This window comes from Numenius arquata, chromosome 15, assembly GCF_964106895.1.
Source record: "Numenius arquata chromosome 15, bNumArq3.hap1.1, whole genome shotgun sequence".
In the NCBI taxonomy this organism is placed as follows: Eukaryota; Metazoa; Chordata; class Aves; order Charadriiformes; family Scolopacidae; genus Numenius; species Numenius arquata.
In genome coordinates this window covers 12,516,987-12,534,650 of record NC_133590.1, presented here as the reverse complement: position 1 = coordinate 12,534,650, position 17,664 = coordinate 12,516,987, and the positions used below count along the sequence as shown (strand labels likewise).

At 41.8% G+C, this 17,664-nt stretch overlaps 2 protein-coding genes across 20 annotated transcripts in view; both read left to right on the top strand.

Annotated features, from left to right (window-relative positions):
* Positions 1-773: 773 nt before the first annotated feature.
* NSMCE4A (NSE4 homolog A, SMC5-SMC6 complex component) lies at positions 774-12,845 on the top strand. Its single transcript, XM_074159077.1, has 11 exons — positions 774-1,209; positions 2,791-2,871; positions 3,462-3,592; positions 4,657-4,802; positions 7,346-7,445; positions 8,858-8,948; positions 9,440-9,534; positions 10,291-10,339; positions 11,043-11,134; positions 11,713-11,798; positions 12,309-12,845. The coding sequence occupies exons 1-10, from the start codon at positions 918-920 to the stop codon at positions 11,791-11,793; spliced, it is 1,158 nt and encodes a 385-aa protein (XP_074015178.1). The 5' UTR covers positions 774-917; the 3' UTR covers positions 11,794-11,798; positions 12,309-12,845.
* Positions 12,846-13,157: 312 nt separating this feature from the next.
* ATE1 (arginyltransferase 1) overlaps positions 13,158-17,664 on the top strand; it is an 80,485-nt gene continuing 75,978 nt past the window's right edge. For 7 of the 19 annotated variants that reach the window (XM_074159229.1, XM_074159228.1, XM_074159223.1 and 4 more), the window contains exons 1-5: positions 13,452-13,672; positions 14,838-14,901; positions 15,257-15,319; positions 15,935-16,038; positions 16,849-17,118. In XM_074159229.1, coding sequence (XP_074015330.1) covers positions 13,570-13,672; positions 14,838-14,901; positions 15,257-15,319; positions 15,935-16,038; positions 16,849-17,118 — 604 coding nt within the window. In that variant the 5' untranslated portion in view covers positions 13,452-13,569. Of the gene's footprint in view, positions 13,275-13,447; positions 13,673-14,837; positions 14,902-15,256; positions 15,320-15,934; positions 16,039-16,848; positions 17,119-17,664 lie in introns of those variants that run through there. The other 12 variants (XM_074159230.1, XM_074159227.1, XM_074159225.1 and 9 more) reach the window with 6 other exon arrangements.

Here is a 17,664-nt window from a genome sequence, read left to right as displayed (position 1 = left end):
TCAAGTATATCACCCCCTTGTCTTTAATTTTCACCTCCTCAGATGTTAGGGCTTAAAAGTAGATGAAAGATTCCTTGTCCTTAGGTTCATCATTACATTTCCCCTCCTTAATAAAGGCGAAAGTTCCAGGACTTTTCCACTCAACTTTTTGAAGGCAGAAAACTTGCTTAATCCACGAGGTAAAAAGTCACCCCTCGGACGTGTGTGAGCAGCCCTTTTGGGGATTTATTCGAAATTACTTAGGACCAATTTATTTTGGAGCGAGCCAAGGACAACTACCTGCGAGGCCCGACGCCGCCCAGGGCGGGGGGAGGCTGTCCCATTCCCGCCGTGTTGGGAGGCCGCCGTTCCCTTCGGAGAAGAGGAGGCGGGAGGGCATTCCTCTCAGAGAGATGGTGGGGGGGAGGCCTGCATTCCCCTCAGGATGAAGGGGGGGCGCCGTTCTCCTGAGAGAGATGGGGGGGGGGGGGGGGGGGCGCCGTTCTCCTGAGAGAGATGGGGGGGGGGGGGGGGGGGGGGCGCCGTTCTCCTGAGAGAGATTGGGGGGGGGGGGGGGGGGCGTTACTCCTGAGAGAGGGAGCCGCCCTGAGGGAGCAGCGCGGCCGCCCAGCAGCGCGGGAGCCCGCTGCCTCCCGCCCGCTCATGCGCCGCCGGCTGTGCCCGTCTCCCACCGCGGCGGCGACCTCCCCGGGTCGGCGGCGGAGCGGGCTGTGGCGGCCCTGGCCCCGCCCGCCGCCCCGCTCCGCCCCCTCCACGCCGGTTTGGCCCTTGTCGGCCGCCGTCGCGACCGGTAACGGCGTCTCAGCGGCCTTGGCGCCTTCCGCGGGGCCAGGCTGCCCGGGCGGCGGCCTCCCGGGGCAGCGGCCTCCCGCGCCTTTTCCGCGGCGGCTGGCGAAGGCCCGGGGCGCCGACCAGCGATGTCGGAGGCGAGTGGAAGCGATGATTTCTCCTCCTCCTCCTCCTCCTCGCAGAGCTCGAGTGTGGAGCGCGGCCGCCCCTCGCTGCCGTCCACCTCCCATAACGGCGCCGTGCCCCAGCACAAGCAGCACCGGCTGTCGGGCCGCCCGCCGGCCTCTGAGGAGGAGGGAGAGGAGCCGGAGGCGGTGGGGGATAAGCCCAGGCGGCTGGAGAGCGCCGAGGTCGCCGGCGATGAGCGGAGCAGGAGGATGCTCCGGAACCAGTACCGAGAGCTCATCTGCAGCGTCCAGCGTAAGCCCGGGGTGCGGCTCCCCCCGGGGGTGGCCCTGACCGGACCGAGGGCCTGGCCTCGGCCAGGGGGCGGGCACGGCTCTCCGCCGGCGGGGAGGCCTCTTTGTGCCGGGGAAATGGGGGCTGCCGGTGGACTAGCTCAGTCCCTAGAGCTGCCAGGCTGGAGGCCTGCCCTTGGTGTTTGAGGAACTCTTTAGGATTTCGTGGGAACTCCCGAGTTCCGTGGCCTGCTGAAATTTTGGGCCTGGAGTTAGATGGAAATTCACCTCCCTGGAGGCATTTGGATGCCCAAGGATAGCAAGGCTATAAGGGCCTACAGGAAAGATGGGGAGGGACTCCTTATCAGGGAGTGTAGCGATAGGATGAGGCGTGACGGTTTTAAACTGAAAGAGGGTGCCTTTAGATATTAGGAAGAAATTCTTTGCTGTGAGGGTGGTGAGACCCTGGCCCAGGTTGCCCAGAGAAGCTGTGGCTGCCCCATCCCTGGTGTTCAAGGCCAGGCTGGATGGGGCTTTGAGCAACCTGGTCTGGTGGGAGGTGTCCCTGCCTGGGGCAGGGGGGTTGGGACTAGATGGTCTTCAAGGTCCCTTCCAACCCAAACCATTCTATGTTTTACCTGCGCTTAACATGTATGACCACATTGATGCAGGGGAACTATTAGCTTTAGACCTGGAGATATACTGATAGCCTTTAATCTTACGTTGCTGGTGTTTGAGCTTTAGTTTGAAACTGTTGGTACCAGTACCTGCCTGGAATGGAAAGTTATTCTTAGGCTTTTCAGAAAGTGCTATAGGATTTTTTTAGCATCTCTCTAGATAGGTGTGTCAGTACTTCTGTGTATGTTTGGAATGTGTTTTTCTTATGAAAGCATAACAAGGGTTGTTTGAGTAAGCACTGCCAAATTTAGCAACATGTGGTGTTGGTTGTTTTCTGCATACTTGCTAAATTTGTGCAGTTGTTTTACAAGAGAATACAGCGCAGCTTATGGATGATCTAGTCTGTGATTATGCAGAAAAGTGACAGAGGTTGCGTCTGTGCATTGAGTGTTGTGTACATCATTAAAAGCAGTGCTGTGAGTAGCTGTTCAGAACTCAACATCTGAAAGCCTCTTAAATCACGTGTATACCGTTACATATAAGTCTCTGTGTTTGACATGATGATCTTTGGAAATCACCAAGCATGCACTTCTGGGGCTTGCTTTGTTTGTTTCTTTCATGAAAGTCCTTAGTAACAGGTAGGATGAATAAAATACAGAAAACTGTAGTATCTGGTAGCTGCTTTGACACAGATAGAGAAATTTTACTGGAACCAAGACAAATCTGGGATTTGCTGACATAAATTCAACCATATAAATCTTACTCCCTTGAAGTAAATGGAAAATTACTACTTCAAACTGAGTTAATGCATAAACATTAATAAAAATGGAGCCTATGTAATCTTTCAATTAATGCACTATAACTATATTCTGTAGTTTTGTGTGTGTGTGATGAGATACAGTTTTGATTTTAGGCGTATGTATATATTTCTCGATGCTTCTCTATTTAAGTAATTTAGGATTTCATTTGTGTCCCTTCCCCCCAGAAAATTGTGAGGATATGCTGAGTTCAAAAAGCAACAGACTGACAGAAGCTTTGGAAGAGGCCAATAAACTGTTCAGTGGAGGTAAAACAAATTCTATGGCCCTTATGAGAGGTGTTTGCTTGACAGTTGGCCACGTGTGAGGCAATGATGCTCTATAAACAAAAAAGGGCAGGAGAATGACCTTGAGGTCCAAGTACTTTATCAGAATTATTAAGGTATAACTTGAGATAGATATCTTTAATTGAAGAGGGATTGTTCGAATAAGCTGATATGATAAAAGAAATATCATTGCTTTAGTGTTTATGTGCACTTAGAAATACTGCTTGCTTTATCTTGACTCTGTAGAACAATACATAATACATATAAAAGATATCAGTGTAGAGGGGTTCATATCACTTGGAGAGATGGAAAACCTGTCAATGAAAGATGCATTTTATTCTTTAAGATAATGTGTTATTTGTCTGTGCTTGCCTTTGTCGTTGTCATCCGTTCCTTTTCTCTCCCTCTTTTTTAAAAATACAAATATTACAAGGATTTTCTAAGTAAGTGTGTTAGAGGTCAGTACAATAAAATGATTTATGAAACTGTACACCCCGAAAAGTCTATGCTAAATTTTATTATTATATTTTTGACAATTTTGTATTATTAACATAAAGTCTTCTCTGTAACAGTTTCCTGTGCGCGAGAGGCTGCATTGGATGCCCAATTTCTTGTCTTAGCATCAAATCTAGGAAAGGAGAAGGCCAATGAGTTGCACTCTGAGATGACAGCATTTGATTCACTAACATTTGCGGACGACTTGGTAAGTTCCAGATCCTGAATTTGCCAACAGTTTTGCTAGAGGTTTGCTCTATTTGTTACAGAATCATAAAATAAAAGCCTCAGACTGTCCATGACAGTTCTGATGGAATTTAATACTCTTCCTATTAATTTCTTTGATTAGATTTCTGATTAATGTTAATTGTTTTAATCTATATATCAAGCATTTCCAATATGCATAGGGGAAAATCTATCTAAAAATGCAGACATCCCCCTCCGTGGTTGCATTGCTGCTACTTTATCACAGTTCGATCTGTTCATGCTCTTTAGGTAGTCTTGCGCACTTTTCTATACCCTCTGTTTTATAGTTTCCCAGTAGCTAAGTAGTTTCTTTACCCTGTCTGCTGCTTTATATGTTTTTTGGAAGGAGTTTTCAAGGCCCTGTGTCACTCTCATGGAATGGGACTTTGGATTACTTGCATGTTTTTAGACATGTTTGTCTCTTTGTACAGTGACTGGCTGGAAGAGTCAGTTCAGAATAGCTTCGAAGGGGATTTACCCCCCCTGAAAATTTTCTCTTGTGTTACAGTAGATTAATAAGGAGTCTGAGTCTTTGATCTAGAGTTCTGAAATATAAAAATCCATCAAATTCCATTGTTTATTCACATTGTTCCTGTGGAAGTCTGGATTGATGGACACAAGGTTGGGCCAAATAAGTAGTTTTATGATGTTTGAGGAGCTAGGCTTCCTGGAAGTGTGTGGTGTTCGGAAACTGTGAGACTTCTTAGCTGTATAGTGCATTTTAATGCACTATATGCATAATTTAAGTAACGCTTTGCTATTTCATACATCATTGAAATCCTGTTGGAATATAGGCAACTTTATTTACCTATAGCTCTTTTTTTTCATTGCTTGCTGATGCTTCCTAAACACAAGTGCGTACATGAGTGTTTTTCTGTTTTCGCTTATCTTCAGGAAAGTCAAGGTTCTCATGCAGTGATATTAAATATTAATCTAATAGGATAAACACCACAGTGCAGTATTTCACCATTAATGTATCTACTGATCTTTAAGTGAATTTTCATTGCAGCTTTCTTTCTCTTGTAGCTAACCTTCATGGGGATAAATCGCATAGAAGAAAATGATAGTGATTCTGAGAGCACTTCAGGTGGTTACTTACCTAGTAATGCCTGGCATAAACTGGGAGAAGAAACTGAAAAGTACTTCAGAAGAGCACCTTCTTTTCACTATATGTAAGTTTGTTTAAGGAAATAGTAGATATATCTGCTGTACAGCACAGGCTAATGGCCTTAATAGATTCTTATCTTTAATGCCCTGGGCTTGAATAGAATTTAATCTCGGGTCACAGAGTGTCAACAAGAACTTCTGTGTGGTCTCTGTTCTTATGGTACAGTGAACTCCTTGTCTCCAAAATATGTCATAATATTTCTGTATTTGATCTTGATTTGGCTTGGCTACAAAATAATATCACTTGTATCTTGTAAAGATAGCAAGGTATTTTTGCTTTACCTGTTTCAGACTAAAACCAGTAGAAGTCATCCTCTTTCCTTTAAAACCTGACTCTTCCCTCATCTTTTTCTCCCTTTAGAGGCTGCAGCCAGAATCATGAATAGAGGAACCCTTTTTTTTTTCTTTTTCTTTTTTCTTTTCTTTCCCAGACAGCTATGGAAGGTCAGTCTATCAGGGTCTATTATCTCTTACCCAATGATTGTATTACAAGAAGAACTGTTGGTCTCTTTATGGTATGTCTGTGTTAATGGGTTGTCTTTTAGAATCTTGCTTTCTGGCTATACTTTCAGGAGAAATGACCTGATTACTGGCAAGTGACCTTATGTAGAATCAGCATTATCTCTCCTTATGCGTAGACAACCCATTTAATAGGAGCCTTTTTAGTGGCTCTCACCTGGCTTATAAACAACACTCCAATTTAAATCTCTCATTAAGTCAGCCTACAACAGCAGGATCTCGTTCAATTAAATTATCAGCATTAGAGCTGATAGAATATTATTCAGTTGTTTTTGCTTTTACACTAATTCCACCCCCCAATAAGTATCACTGCAATTGTAAGAAAGTTGCTGAATATTATAATTTGATCATACAGTATCAGATATTTAATGTTGGATAGCTAATTGAGATATTTCAAACTTATATTTGCCCTTTCAAGCTATAAGCTCTAAATGATGTGTATTTTCCAATAATTTTTATAAGATTGCAAGGCTGACTGCAAGAAAGACTTTTTTTTTTTTTTTTCCTCATCAGTTGCGTTTTGACACTTTAAGTAATAATGTCTGCCTTCTGATGGAGGATATGTGAATATTAGCAAAAAGTTAGTTTTAAGTAACGAAGTGTAGTCCTTGGTTTAGGAAAAGAACAGCTTATTTCTGACTCCATCTATTCTTAGCTGAAGCCTGAGGTGGGTTTTTTTTTTTTTTCACGGTCAGTCCGTGACTTCTGAAATTGAGCAGTCACGACTCACCCGGGATAGGGGAAAAATATGTGCTGCAGAATTTTTGGGTACCTGCTGAACTAACTTGAATTGAGTCTCAATTCGCACTCTCTCCTTTAGGCATCTAACTTGGTGGAGATTCAAGGCAACCAAAGTTAGGAGCCTAAGTTCCTTTTATAGTCAATGGAGAGAGGTAAGCACTTCAAGAAAGTGCCTAAATCCAGCATGTATGTTACACTCACGTTGTTTAATGAGAAACTTTAGATCTCTTCTTAGTCTACTGAATGTTCTATTGGTTGACTATAACAATTCATGGCTTTTTTGCAAAAAAAAAAAAAAAAAAAAGCTTATTGCAAACCTGAACTTGCAGAAACTAAACAATAGATGAAAAAGAGAGAAATATTGTATGGAGAGAGTTTTCAGGAAAAAAAGTTCGTAGTAAATTCAAATGGAGATATTGGAGGATATAAACCATATACTCTGTTTCATTTCTTAACTAGTTTTAAGAAAAGTAGATTTAAAGTTTTCAGTTTAAAATAAAAAAGTTGGAATCATGTCATCAAATTTTATACATCTGTTGGTAATTCTTGTATGAGACTGTGTCATGGTTTAACCCCAGCTGGCAGCAAGGACGAGGCAGCTGCTCACATAGTTCTTCCTCTTCCCTCAGAAGGGCTGGGAGAAGAGGAAGAAAAGGAGGGGAAAGGGAAAAAAGCGCGTGGGTTGAGATAAAGACAGTTTAATAGAACAATAGCAGAAATGGAAAAATAACAGTAATAACAATGGTAGAAGAATATACAAGATGCAGTCACTCTCACCACCTGGTAAATTGGTGAGCTGGCAGCATCCCAAGGAGTGATCACAAGTGCCTCCTCTACCCCCAGCTGACCCCACGGATACACTGAGCCTGATGGCTATGGTACAGAGTAGTCCTTGGCCATTGCATCGGTCCATCTGTGCTCCCTCTCAGCTTCTATCGGAGGCTGAAAAAAGTCTTGGAAAAATATAAACATCACCTAGCAATAACTGAAACAATATTTATTACTGACATTCCTGTCATACCAAATCTGAAACACAGCAACTACTAGAAAAAAAAAAACAACCACAAAACTTCATCCCAGCTGAAACCAGGACAGGCTGCCAACATACACTGGGAGCTACCTTTGGGGATGGCTGTTTACAGAAGTCTCTAAATGTGATGAGGCTTTATTTTTAGGCATCAGTCATTACTTTGCACTTTTATCAGAAGATCAACTGCTCAGTACATAGATTTCTTAGCATACAATATAAAACATATTTATATATAGATGTTCTTTTTATCTTGGTTAGGTTGGGATCTTTCAAGTCTGATCCTCCCGTACCAAGACAACGGATTGAGAGGCAGAAAAAAGCTCCAGGAGGAGAAGGAAAACGGGCAATGCCTGCTCAGGTTTGTGAAATGTTATCTTTATTATTGATTTGTTATGGCATAGTTACTACAAGTCAATTTTAAATTCATTCTGTTAGTGTTGTTTAGGGTTTTGCAGTTACAAAGAGTAGTACTAAAGGATCTAGACTTCGTTATTGGGCTTCTTGATTTGTTTTGTGTGGACTGCAGTATTTCATTGAGTAGATGGAAAAAGGATTTACAGGCTGACTTCAAGTTCAGAAATAGGATTTACAGAATAATTTTTCAATTTAAAATTAGCTTATTTGCTCTGATGCTCATTGCTTTGAAAGGAAGCAAAAAAGAAACTTCTTTACATTAGCGTGTTTTCAACTTTTAAATAAAAGGTGTCTAACAGTGTGTGGCATTTGCACAGAAAGGTGGTTAGCAACACCAAACTAATTGGCTCACTAAACCACTATGTTCCCTGCTTTCTGTTTCCCAATTCTGTCTTACTCTGGCAGAAAGGCAAAACTCTGAGAATACTTCCAGAGGAGCTTACATTTAAAACTTTGAAAAAATAAACCATGTTGTTATGAGGAACCTCTGGCTGATAATACCAATACACAGAGGCGAAATGTTGAGTATGTCTCTTTAAGTACAGCCTACTTCTTAATAATCCAAATAGCGATAGAAATTATTCTGATACAGTTTTTACTTGGAAGAAGAGGAGCGGGAGGGTTTGAGAGAGTTGCTTCCAGAAGTGAGTGACTGCTCTTTGTGGTTTGTTTAGGTAAACAGTGATGGTCAGAATAAGTGTTAGTCTGTGTTAGGTAAATAGTGACCTGTGAAAGTTTCTGTAGGTGCTTTATTGCAAGGTGCTCAAAGGGAAAGGGGTGGTTACCAGGATCAGCAAACAGGTTACTGAACACTGCACTGGAAGAGTGAATTTGGTACTGCTGCTGACCGTACTTGAAGGATGATTTGGAGTACCCTGCTTTACAGATAGTGAACAAATCTGTAAAGTCACAATAACTGTATTCTTTGACTGGGTCAGACTTCATGCCATGATATTTCTTACACGTAAACTTAGGTGCCTTCTCTGAAAAAAAAAGTTGAAGATCTTAATGAGCGGCCCTTCTACACTTATAAATAAACTTCCCCAGTCAACTCACAAGACTATGTACTACTAGGGGTAACCTGGGTCCACAGAACTGTTGAAAAGTGAGAGTAGACCTGCAAATAGGCTCAAAACATACAAACCGTGGCCTTTCAGTTTGATACTGTAAAATGGGAATTAATTCCTAAAACACTTCGTACGTTGTCTTATGTTTGCACAAGCGTGTCTGTAACTGTACGTGCGGCATGGACAGAAAAGTTTCTCTTTTATGTTATGTGTTCCTAAAAGGCCCTTTTCATATTCTTCTCTCACAACAGTAGTTATTTGAGGTGAAACTATGTTTCTTTTTTTCCAGTTAAAAAAAATGGAGGAGTCTCATCAGGAAGCTACGGAAAAAGAAGTAGAGAGGATTTTGGGATTATTGCAAACTCATTTTAAAAACGATCGTAAGTATGATTCAATGAAGCTTTTAAAGCATTAATCTGAGAAAATGAATACTACCAATCTACAGTTAAGAGTGGTTAAACTATAAAAGCAAAATTAGGTGGAGTTTACATGTAGAAATCTTTGTGTTGAAGGCTATATATTGACTATGGGTTTTTTATGAACACTAATCAGTTGCTGCTTGATTGCAAAGTATATTTAAATCCTACCCTCTCCCTCTTAATAGAGCATGCTGTTTTTTAAAGGCAATCAAATAGTCACTGTGTATGTGTGTGGCAAAAGATGGGAAGAAAATAATACTCTCTAGAAACTGTTTCTTTCTGCAGGCAACTGGGAATTCAGCATTGTAACTAAAGTGACAAACATTCAGTTAGCTTTTAAAAGGAGTACTGACTTTCTTAAGTTTGTGTTTACAATTATTAGCTGTGTGTATACCACCTGTTTGGTTTTGTTTGTTATTTTTTTTTTAACAAGCCTATTTTTGCATCTCTAGCTGATACACCTATTTCCTTCTTTGATCTTGTGATTGATCCAAACTCTTTTGCACGCACCGTGGAAAACATATTTCATGTCTCCTTCATTATAAGGGTAAGGCGTGACATGTTCTTGAAATCTTATTTTAGATATTGGAATTACCTAGAAACACTGATTTGTTGTTTTTATGGCATTAATATTGACAGAATAGGATTTAAATACTAGGAATCCTAATTTGTTTTATACAAAGTCTGTGATATTTTGATAATTGAATAAAGAAGAAAACAGAGTTGACAGACTAATTTTTTTACTAGATATTTCCAGACAGTTAACCAACAAAGCAATAGTGAAGTTTTTGCTGTCAAAGCACTCTTTGAAAAAGAATTCTAGCTGACGTTATTTTAGATCATAGAGGAGTAGTCATAGGATGTAAAAGAGTTAATGAGGTTGTAGGAAAATATGTCAGTGCAGTGTTTCATGTTCTCTTTGAATCTGTAGATTAAACTAGATGTAATGATAAAATGGACTTGGTAAAAGGGAGAAAGAAATGTATTTCGACTAAATTCGGGTTTATAGTGAATATTGATGTGATTATGAAGAGTTAACTATACTTCATGAATAGTAATGATTTTTAAGTAATGATTTTAAACTCAACTTTTTTTATAATTCAGCAATTACCAACTTTCCTATATCAGCCTCATTCTTAAAGTGCTATATTTTAATATTTTTTCCTATTTAGTATGCCAAATAAGATTCTTAATGTACCTGTTTATGATTATGTAATATATTAATTAAAAATATGGAATCTCAGTGTGTTATCCTCATTAGATAGTTCTAATTTCTGAAACTTTAAATCCTACTGTCTTTTAGGATGGTTTCGCAAGATTAAAGCTGGATGACGATAAATTGCCAATAATAGGTAAAATCTAGCTTTAAAATACTATGTTTTTGTTAGAACATTCAGAAGTAGCTGCATCTTATATGTTTGCAAAGTTTTAGGTATATTTTGAGCTGCAAGAGTAGAGATTTGGGGATATGCAGTGAATGTAACTGAAGGCATGAAGAGATTTATGAGTAGCTGAAAGGATTGAGTCTCTTTAAATATCAAAATATGGGAAGAGGCCATTATGCTATCTATACAAACTAATTCTGTTAATAGAAGTAGCAGGTTATTACTTTTCCTTTTAAGTAGTATTTTTGCTAATAAGTATATGAACGTTGTTATGCTTTGAGAAGAGGTATTTTTTGTGTGCAAGAAGTCTCTGTTGTCTCTCTGAGTTGGGAAGTGCTTCAGCTTCAAAAGAGTTGGAAAGGAAATGCCATCCTGTGTATGGGGTCTCTGGCTTTTGTTCCCGCAGGTTATCAATGGGATTAAGACTTTGGTGGGATTTCATAAAGCATTAAATACTTAGGTCCTTCTGGGACTCAGAAATGTTAGTTTCTAGATTTTTAGGAGGTAAGACTATAGAAATTTCTGAAGAAGCATATGGTACAGGCTGTTGGTAGCTACTAGCTTAGTGGAGTATGTATAAATTGATTTGCTTTTTGTGAAGCTTTTTGTGTTCCTGGAGGAAACCTACTTTCCAAGTGTAAAGACTATGAAAATACTATATTTTGAACAGAGCCTTCAAAAGACAACGAGGGAAAGGAGGGTCACCATAGTGCTGGAGCACGGAACCAGGTTGTCATATCTCTGAACCATCAAGAATGGAAGGTATCAGAGAGAGCACTTGATACTTTTGATTAATTTTTTTTTTCTTAAGTGTAAAAATGCATCCGAGAGCTGTGCTGTTACATACTCTGAGGGTGGGTGTTCCTGCATATATTATCACTACATTTAATTTTATGGAGTCCAGAACAATCACAAATCTAATGAATGTTTTTAACTGCAAGAAAACTGAGAATTAGGATAGCAATTTCATCTTTGGTCCTTGAAGCCTGTGTCAGTTTAAGTGCTTTTAATTTGTGCAGTGACTTGCCTTTATTCTTCTATATGAGGACTGCATAAGTATGGAAGCTGTTTCTTCTCTTATATACGATACTTGCTTCTAGAGGGGAAATACTGCATACAGTTTCCTCACTGTTTGCTGTTTGTAATAAATCTTAGACAAAAAGTAGTTTTTAGCACATACGACTCTTCTGCTTTCTCCTTCACTCAGAATGTGCTAAAGAAATTTAGTAATTTGAAATAGTGCTTTAGTATGAGAAACTATTACTTGCCTCGTGGTAACTGCAATTAAATTGAAATAGCTCAGCTCTTGTAACTTGTGTTTTCTTGTCATCTCTAACCAGGAGATCGTAGAAACATATGAAATAACAGAACCCATGATTAGTCCTCCTTATAGAAATGAAGATGAAATGGATATAGCTTAATTCAAGTAAGTTTGTTTAAAAAATTAAACTAATTGAGGATACAGTGCATGAGTTCCTTATGCATGTGGAAGAACTGCAGGGGAAACTACCTGTGACTTACAAATATAGAAAAACTATAAGCAGGATAACTGGATAATGTCTGGAATATTTCACACAATGCCGTCTAGTCTTCTATACAGTAATTAACTGAAAAAAACCCCTTTATTTTCACATTTGGTGGTCAGTAAGTGATGTAATCGAGTTAATTTTTTCATACTCATACTTGGAATGCAATGCTGTGAAGAATCATAGCTTAATTTTTGTACTTTTTTTTTTTTTAACCTACTGACAGCTTATGAGTCTAAGTAGTCTGAAGAAGGACTTAGGGAAGCAGGGGAAGGGAAGACAGTCTGGTTCCCTCTAAAATCCTTTAAAAGATAGGATTGAATTATTTTATTGTCACAGTTGCTTGGTAAGTTCCAAATCTTAATGCATATTGTCTTACTGTCTTTTTTTTTTTTTTTCTTTCCCCTTAGGTGCCTTAAAGAAAATATTTTAAAATGTTTCCTTCAGAAAAGATTTTATATGTATATATTGTAAAATTAAATTTATTTTTATTGGAACATCTTGACATTTTATATAAGCTGTCTCGTTCATACCTGTCACAGGGTTATTACCATATACTTTCTATTTATTATGGCTATGTTTACTACTTTATATAAAAAGTTTACTGACGCTTAGAAGCTTTCAGGAAAAGGAAATGCTCTCCCCCTTCTCTCATCCCTTGTCTTTTAGCAATAGCAGCCAACAAGGGGGATTTACATGATTAACCACCTCTGCTGTGCTAATCTTATCTAGATGATCTTGGGTGCCGCAGGACAAATTTGATACCGTCTTTCTCTTCTGGAAATCAAGGTTGGACTTAGGAAAATTGGTCTCAATTACAGATAAATTCCTCCTTCCTTTTTTCCTAAGTCTGTCGTGTGTATTTGGTTTTGGAACTCAGGCAGCACACTTTTCTTGGGCCACGGCAGTATTGTCTTCAGAATAAATAAAAGTCTATCTCCATCTCTAGGAAATGCTCTTCTGAGGATTGCTGTCTCTGGAGGTTTTTAGGATTTTATCCTTCCTTTCCTCAGGAAGCAAGTTTCTGGTCCATCAGTGGGGCTGATGTGCTCTCTGCTGCTTCCCCCGCTCTCGGAGCCCGTCTGGGGGGCGATAAAACGCGGTCAGGCCATGAAAGTGGGAGAAAACACATTTTGATCATCTTGGAGCATCTACAACAAGCCCGAGCGCTGGGTGTTGGTTCAGATCCATCGAGCGGGGGGAGCCCTGCCCGGGGCCCGGCCCGCACCGCTGAGGGCGGCAACCTCCCCCCCGGCTTCGGGCGGGGCCGCGGAGGCCGGCGGGCGCCATGGCTGCCGCCGTGGTGGAGTACAAGGGCTGGAAGGAGGGCTATCGCTGCGGCTACTGCGGCTCGGAGCGGGGAAAGGTCTCCGCCGGTAAGCGGGAGCAGGTGGGACGGGACGGGGCCAGCCGGGCTCCCGTGGCGGGAGCGGGGCCGCCCTCACTAAAGATGGAGGAACTTGGTCGGGGCCCGCGGGGAAGGCCCCGCGGCTGCCCGCGGTAAAGATGGCGCGGCCGGCGTTTCCTGTAGGCGCTGCTCGTGATCTGCCCCTAGAAAAGATGGCGGCAGCGGCGGCTGTTTCCGGGCGTCCGGGTGCGCCGTGTGGGGCGGCGGGCAGGGTGCCGTCCTGAGGCGGGCGGCGGGGCAGGGCGAGCGGGTCAGCGGGGGAGATGGCGGCGGCCGGCAGCTCTCCCAGCATCGTCGAGTACTTCGGCGGAGAGGATGGCTACCGCTGCGGCTACTGCAAGAACGAGAGCGGCAACCTCTCCCACGGTGCGGCCCCGGGGGCAGGGCGGGCTGTGAGGGGAGCGGGCCGGGCCGGTGCTGCCGGAGAAGGGGGCGGCCGGGGGGTACGGTGCCGCTCCTGGCTAGTGCCGGCCGGGCTGGGGGAGGCCTGAGGGATGGGGTCGGTGTGGGGCTGGAGGCCATAGGCTCTACGCCTGAGGGTGCCTCTCCATAGAATGGTTTGGGTTGGAAGGGACCTTAAAGATCATCCAGTCCCAACCCCCTGCCCTGGGCAGGGACACCTCCCACCAGACCCGGTCGCTCAAAGCCCCATCCAGCCTGGCCTTGAACCCCTCCAGGGATGGGGCAGCCACAGCTTCTCTGGGCAACCTGGGCCAGGGTCTCACCGCCCCCAGGGTGAAAAAGTCTCCGATCTGTGGGCAACCCATCAGGAGTAGTGGGAAAGCTTTGTATAGAACGAAATGTTTCAGTTATTACTGTCATAACATGTACACCCTGAGTAAGGGTGCGGTTAGGATCTTGCCCGAAGCGTTCTCCTGGTCCCGTTTCATTTCTCAGGTGCAGTTGTCCCGCTGGACTCTCTGAGGGCCTCCCATGGTGGTGGACCAGAGCCTGTCTGCCCGGCGAGGCCCTCGGCTCTGCCCCTGCCGCCAGACAGAGTTCCTCAGGCCGGCTCAGCAGGAAGCAGGCTATATTTATATTCTTTTCCGCTGTGAAGAGGTGACAGTCCCCGAGCTTGGCTCAGCTGGGCGGCCGCCGGGGGGGTTGCTCTCCGAAGGGTCCCTGGGAATGGTCCGTGTCAGCTTCAGCCCCTCTCTGAAAAGTGCTTCTGACCCAGTGTTTCTGACTCAGTTTATCAAAATTAAGGCACAACTTTGTGTTATTTTGTTGGTGTATGTTTGGGTAAGGTAACAGGTGGTGAGGTAAACTTCTTAGCTTGTACAGTCAGAGCAATATAGTTGATTGCATCCCAAGACTTGTGTTAATTTATATTTTTTTACACTTGATGTGCACGTTGTAAGTCAGTAATTTATAAGATCTATGAATATGCCAAATCCATGAAAGACATTGATTTGAAGGTCATCATCAGCTGCTCAGATTTACAGTAATATTTCTGTAGAACTTGTTGCATTTTAATGTTTTAATGCATAACCGTGGTCAGTCAAGTGTGTTACTGTGTTATTTATTTCAGGTATGTGGGCACATTCGATGACAGTTCAAGATTACCAGGATCTCATAGACAGAGGATGGCGAAGGTAAGTTAAAAAAGAAAATACAAAGCCATGTTGTCAGTTTAGATTCTATTTAGAATCCAGATTTAAAATTTAGGTCTGTGGAAACAGTTAACTAGTTTCTGTAAGGAATTGAAACAGAAGTATTTGTGTAATGGTCTGTGACTTTTTGTAACATGACACTGTTGAACAGGAAAATATTTGGTTATTTTAGAAGGACAGTGTTTTAGGATAGTAGCATCAGCTGAAGAACTTGCTTCTCAACTTCTGTTAGTCTTCATGTAATATTTTGATATTATTTTAACAAGAAAGGTTAGTCTTCCATTTATTTTGTAGTATAAGCAACAAAAAATCAATACATATTTATTATTATTTTTAGAAGTGGAAAGTATGTCTACAAACCTATCATGAATCAAACGTGTTGTCCTCAATACACAATAAGGTAAGAAGCTCAAAGTGTGCTCCTGTAAGTCATTTGACCACTTCAGATACGTTCAACCATTTGTGTTTGCTGCTTTAAATACAGAATGCTTGAAAGGTTTATCTACTTTTAATGATACTTTGAATACTAAACATGTACTGTTAAATATATACTGCTCTCGTGCTTGCTGGTTGCAGGTGACCCAGGATGTCTATATGCCACAAACACTGCTTTAGTAGCCCAAATAAGAGAGGCTGTCAGTCGAATAACTATAAATAATTCTAGATAGGCTTTTTTGGCATTAGTAGTTAGTATCAATCAATCTATAAGATGGATAAGTGAGGAACTGTAGTGTATTGGCCTCCTAGGAAAGCTTTTTTTAGGCTCACCTTGGCATATTTTAGTGATTATAGTAATATACACACAAAATGTGCCATAAAGAATGATGAGCAGTAGAAGGCAACGTAATTGTATTAACTCAAAAGCGTTGATAAAATATTTGACGACTTAATATAGGGAAACTTAAGAAATAATTAGAAAATATATATACAGTGTAACTTTTTAAAGCAGTTCCTTAACGTTTTTCTCCGAAATAATGTTTCGCAAAAGAATTGATCATAATTTTTTCTTTTTGAGGTGTCAAGCTTTGCGTTTTCAGAGCTCTAAATCTCACAAGAAGGTTCTGAAGAAAATGTTGAAATTTATTTCCAAAGGAGATGTTTCGAAAGTAGCGAGTGAAGGTAAGAAATTCTCACTGTTTGAAAACCAATACTGAAATTTGAAAGGAGGATCGAGTACCTGCTGGAGTGATCGAATGGCTAATGTGCTTTGATTTTTGTATATAGACCCCTTGATAAAGGTCTGGGGAGGTTGTGTCTTCACAGTATGCTTTGAATCGAGAGCCCAGAGTCCAAGCTGTGCAGCTGACTTGCTGTATTGACAAATATGTTTCCTTACTTTTTTCACAGAGCAGCTTACTATCTTTTTTATCTCTGGGCAGGTGCTTACTTTCTAGCTGGGTGTGGTAGAGAATTAGACCCTGTTTTTACCTCTGTCACAGAAGTGATAATACTCTGGAGAGGGCTAAACGGGATGGTGGGTGGCAGAGGAAAGGAAGAGCAAGGGGGAAAAGGAGGGTTTTTCTTCCAGGTGATTGAACAGTCACACCCCATTTATCCAACCCCAAACCCAGCTGTTCTCAGTTGCGGTGGAACTTGTGTTGGTTCTGAATCATTATAATTTGCCTTCTGGGTGTGTGTTGGTGTTTTTGTGTCTTTTGTTTTTTGTTTGTTTTGAAGTTACGGCTTGAGATTAGTTGACTGCCCCGTTTTAGTGGAGAAAATAAAGCTGTTCTCATAAATGAGTTGGTGCAATTCGGGATCATAAAGGAAGTTTTCCATTTTCAGACTATTGCAAACGGTCGCTTTGCCTGTTGGAAAGCAGTTGTAAAAATGGAAAGAAGCTAATCTAATATTAATGCTAATTGTGCAAACTGTGAGCTGCGGTTATACAGAGGGAAATTAACTCATGCAGTTTTTAATTATTTACAGAAGAGCCTATGGATTCCCATATAGAAGATGTGGTCACGTGTGATTTTGCCTACAAAAGTGAATCTCATGTCAGTCAGTCCGAACTGACACCTTTGAGTGTGGATCACCCAGAGAGGGTGGAAAATGAAGATAAGGACACAGGAGAAACAAAAGAGGTGAACGAGCAGAAGGTGGAATCGGGTTCTCCTCAGATATGTGCAGATAAAGACACGCCAGTCCCTGGAGAACCATCGCACTCGGCTAAAACTGTTCATGCACCGCCCAAGCCAGGTACTCAAATTTCTGGTAGTAACTGGAATATACTATCATGATTTTGCGTGGTGTTGAAGACTTTTTTATCTTGCCTAGTAATTGAATAATTGTTTCTTTTTATTCCTTATACTCTTGCCGATTTATGGAATGCTAGTGTATAAACTTGAGAGATGGTGCGTTTTACTTAGTTTTCTTAGTTCTTCCTGCAGGTTGCATCAATTTTTCATTGTATTCATTTTTTTTAATTTAGTTACCAGGAATACATATCTACAGCTGACAGTTTTCTGTAAGATATTTATATTGCTGTCAGATAGGTCAAGGTGGTTGAATCTCATGAGACATTGGGACCAGTTTCCAGCTGAGGATTACTTTTGTGTGCAGAATAAGATGTGCATCCAGCTTTCCCTTTCTTCTCTGGGATGTGGCGACTCGGGCTTTACATCCCTTGAAGTTGTGGAAGGCAAGGAGCCGGATACAGCTCTGGCTGGAGCGGCAGGGCTGCTGGCTACTGGGTTAGGCTAAGGCTTAACCTTGTCTCTTGCGCAGCAGTGGGAAACCAGTGTA

Coding starts and splice junctions, on each gene's coding strand:
- NSMCE4A (XM_074159077.1), top strand. CDS start 918: ATGTCGGAGGCGAGTGGAAGCGATGATTTCTCCTCCTCCTCCTCCTCC. Junction 2,872..3,461: donor CAATAAACTGTTCAGTGGAG/GTAAAACAAATT, acceptor TCTCTGTAACAG/TTTCCTGTGCGCGAGAGGCT. Junction 8,949..9,439: donor AACTCATTTTAAAAACGATC/GTAAGTATGATT, acceptor TTGCATCTCTAG/CTGATACACCTATTTCCTTC.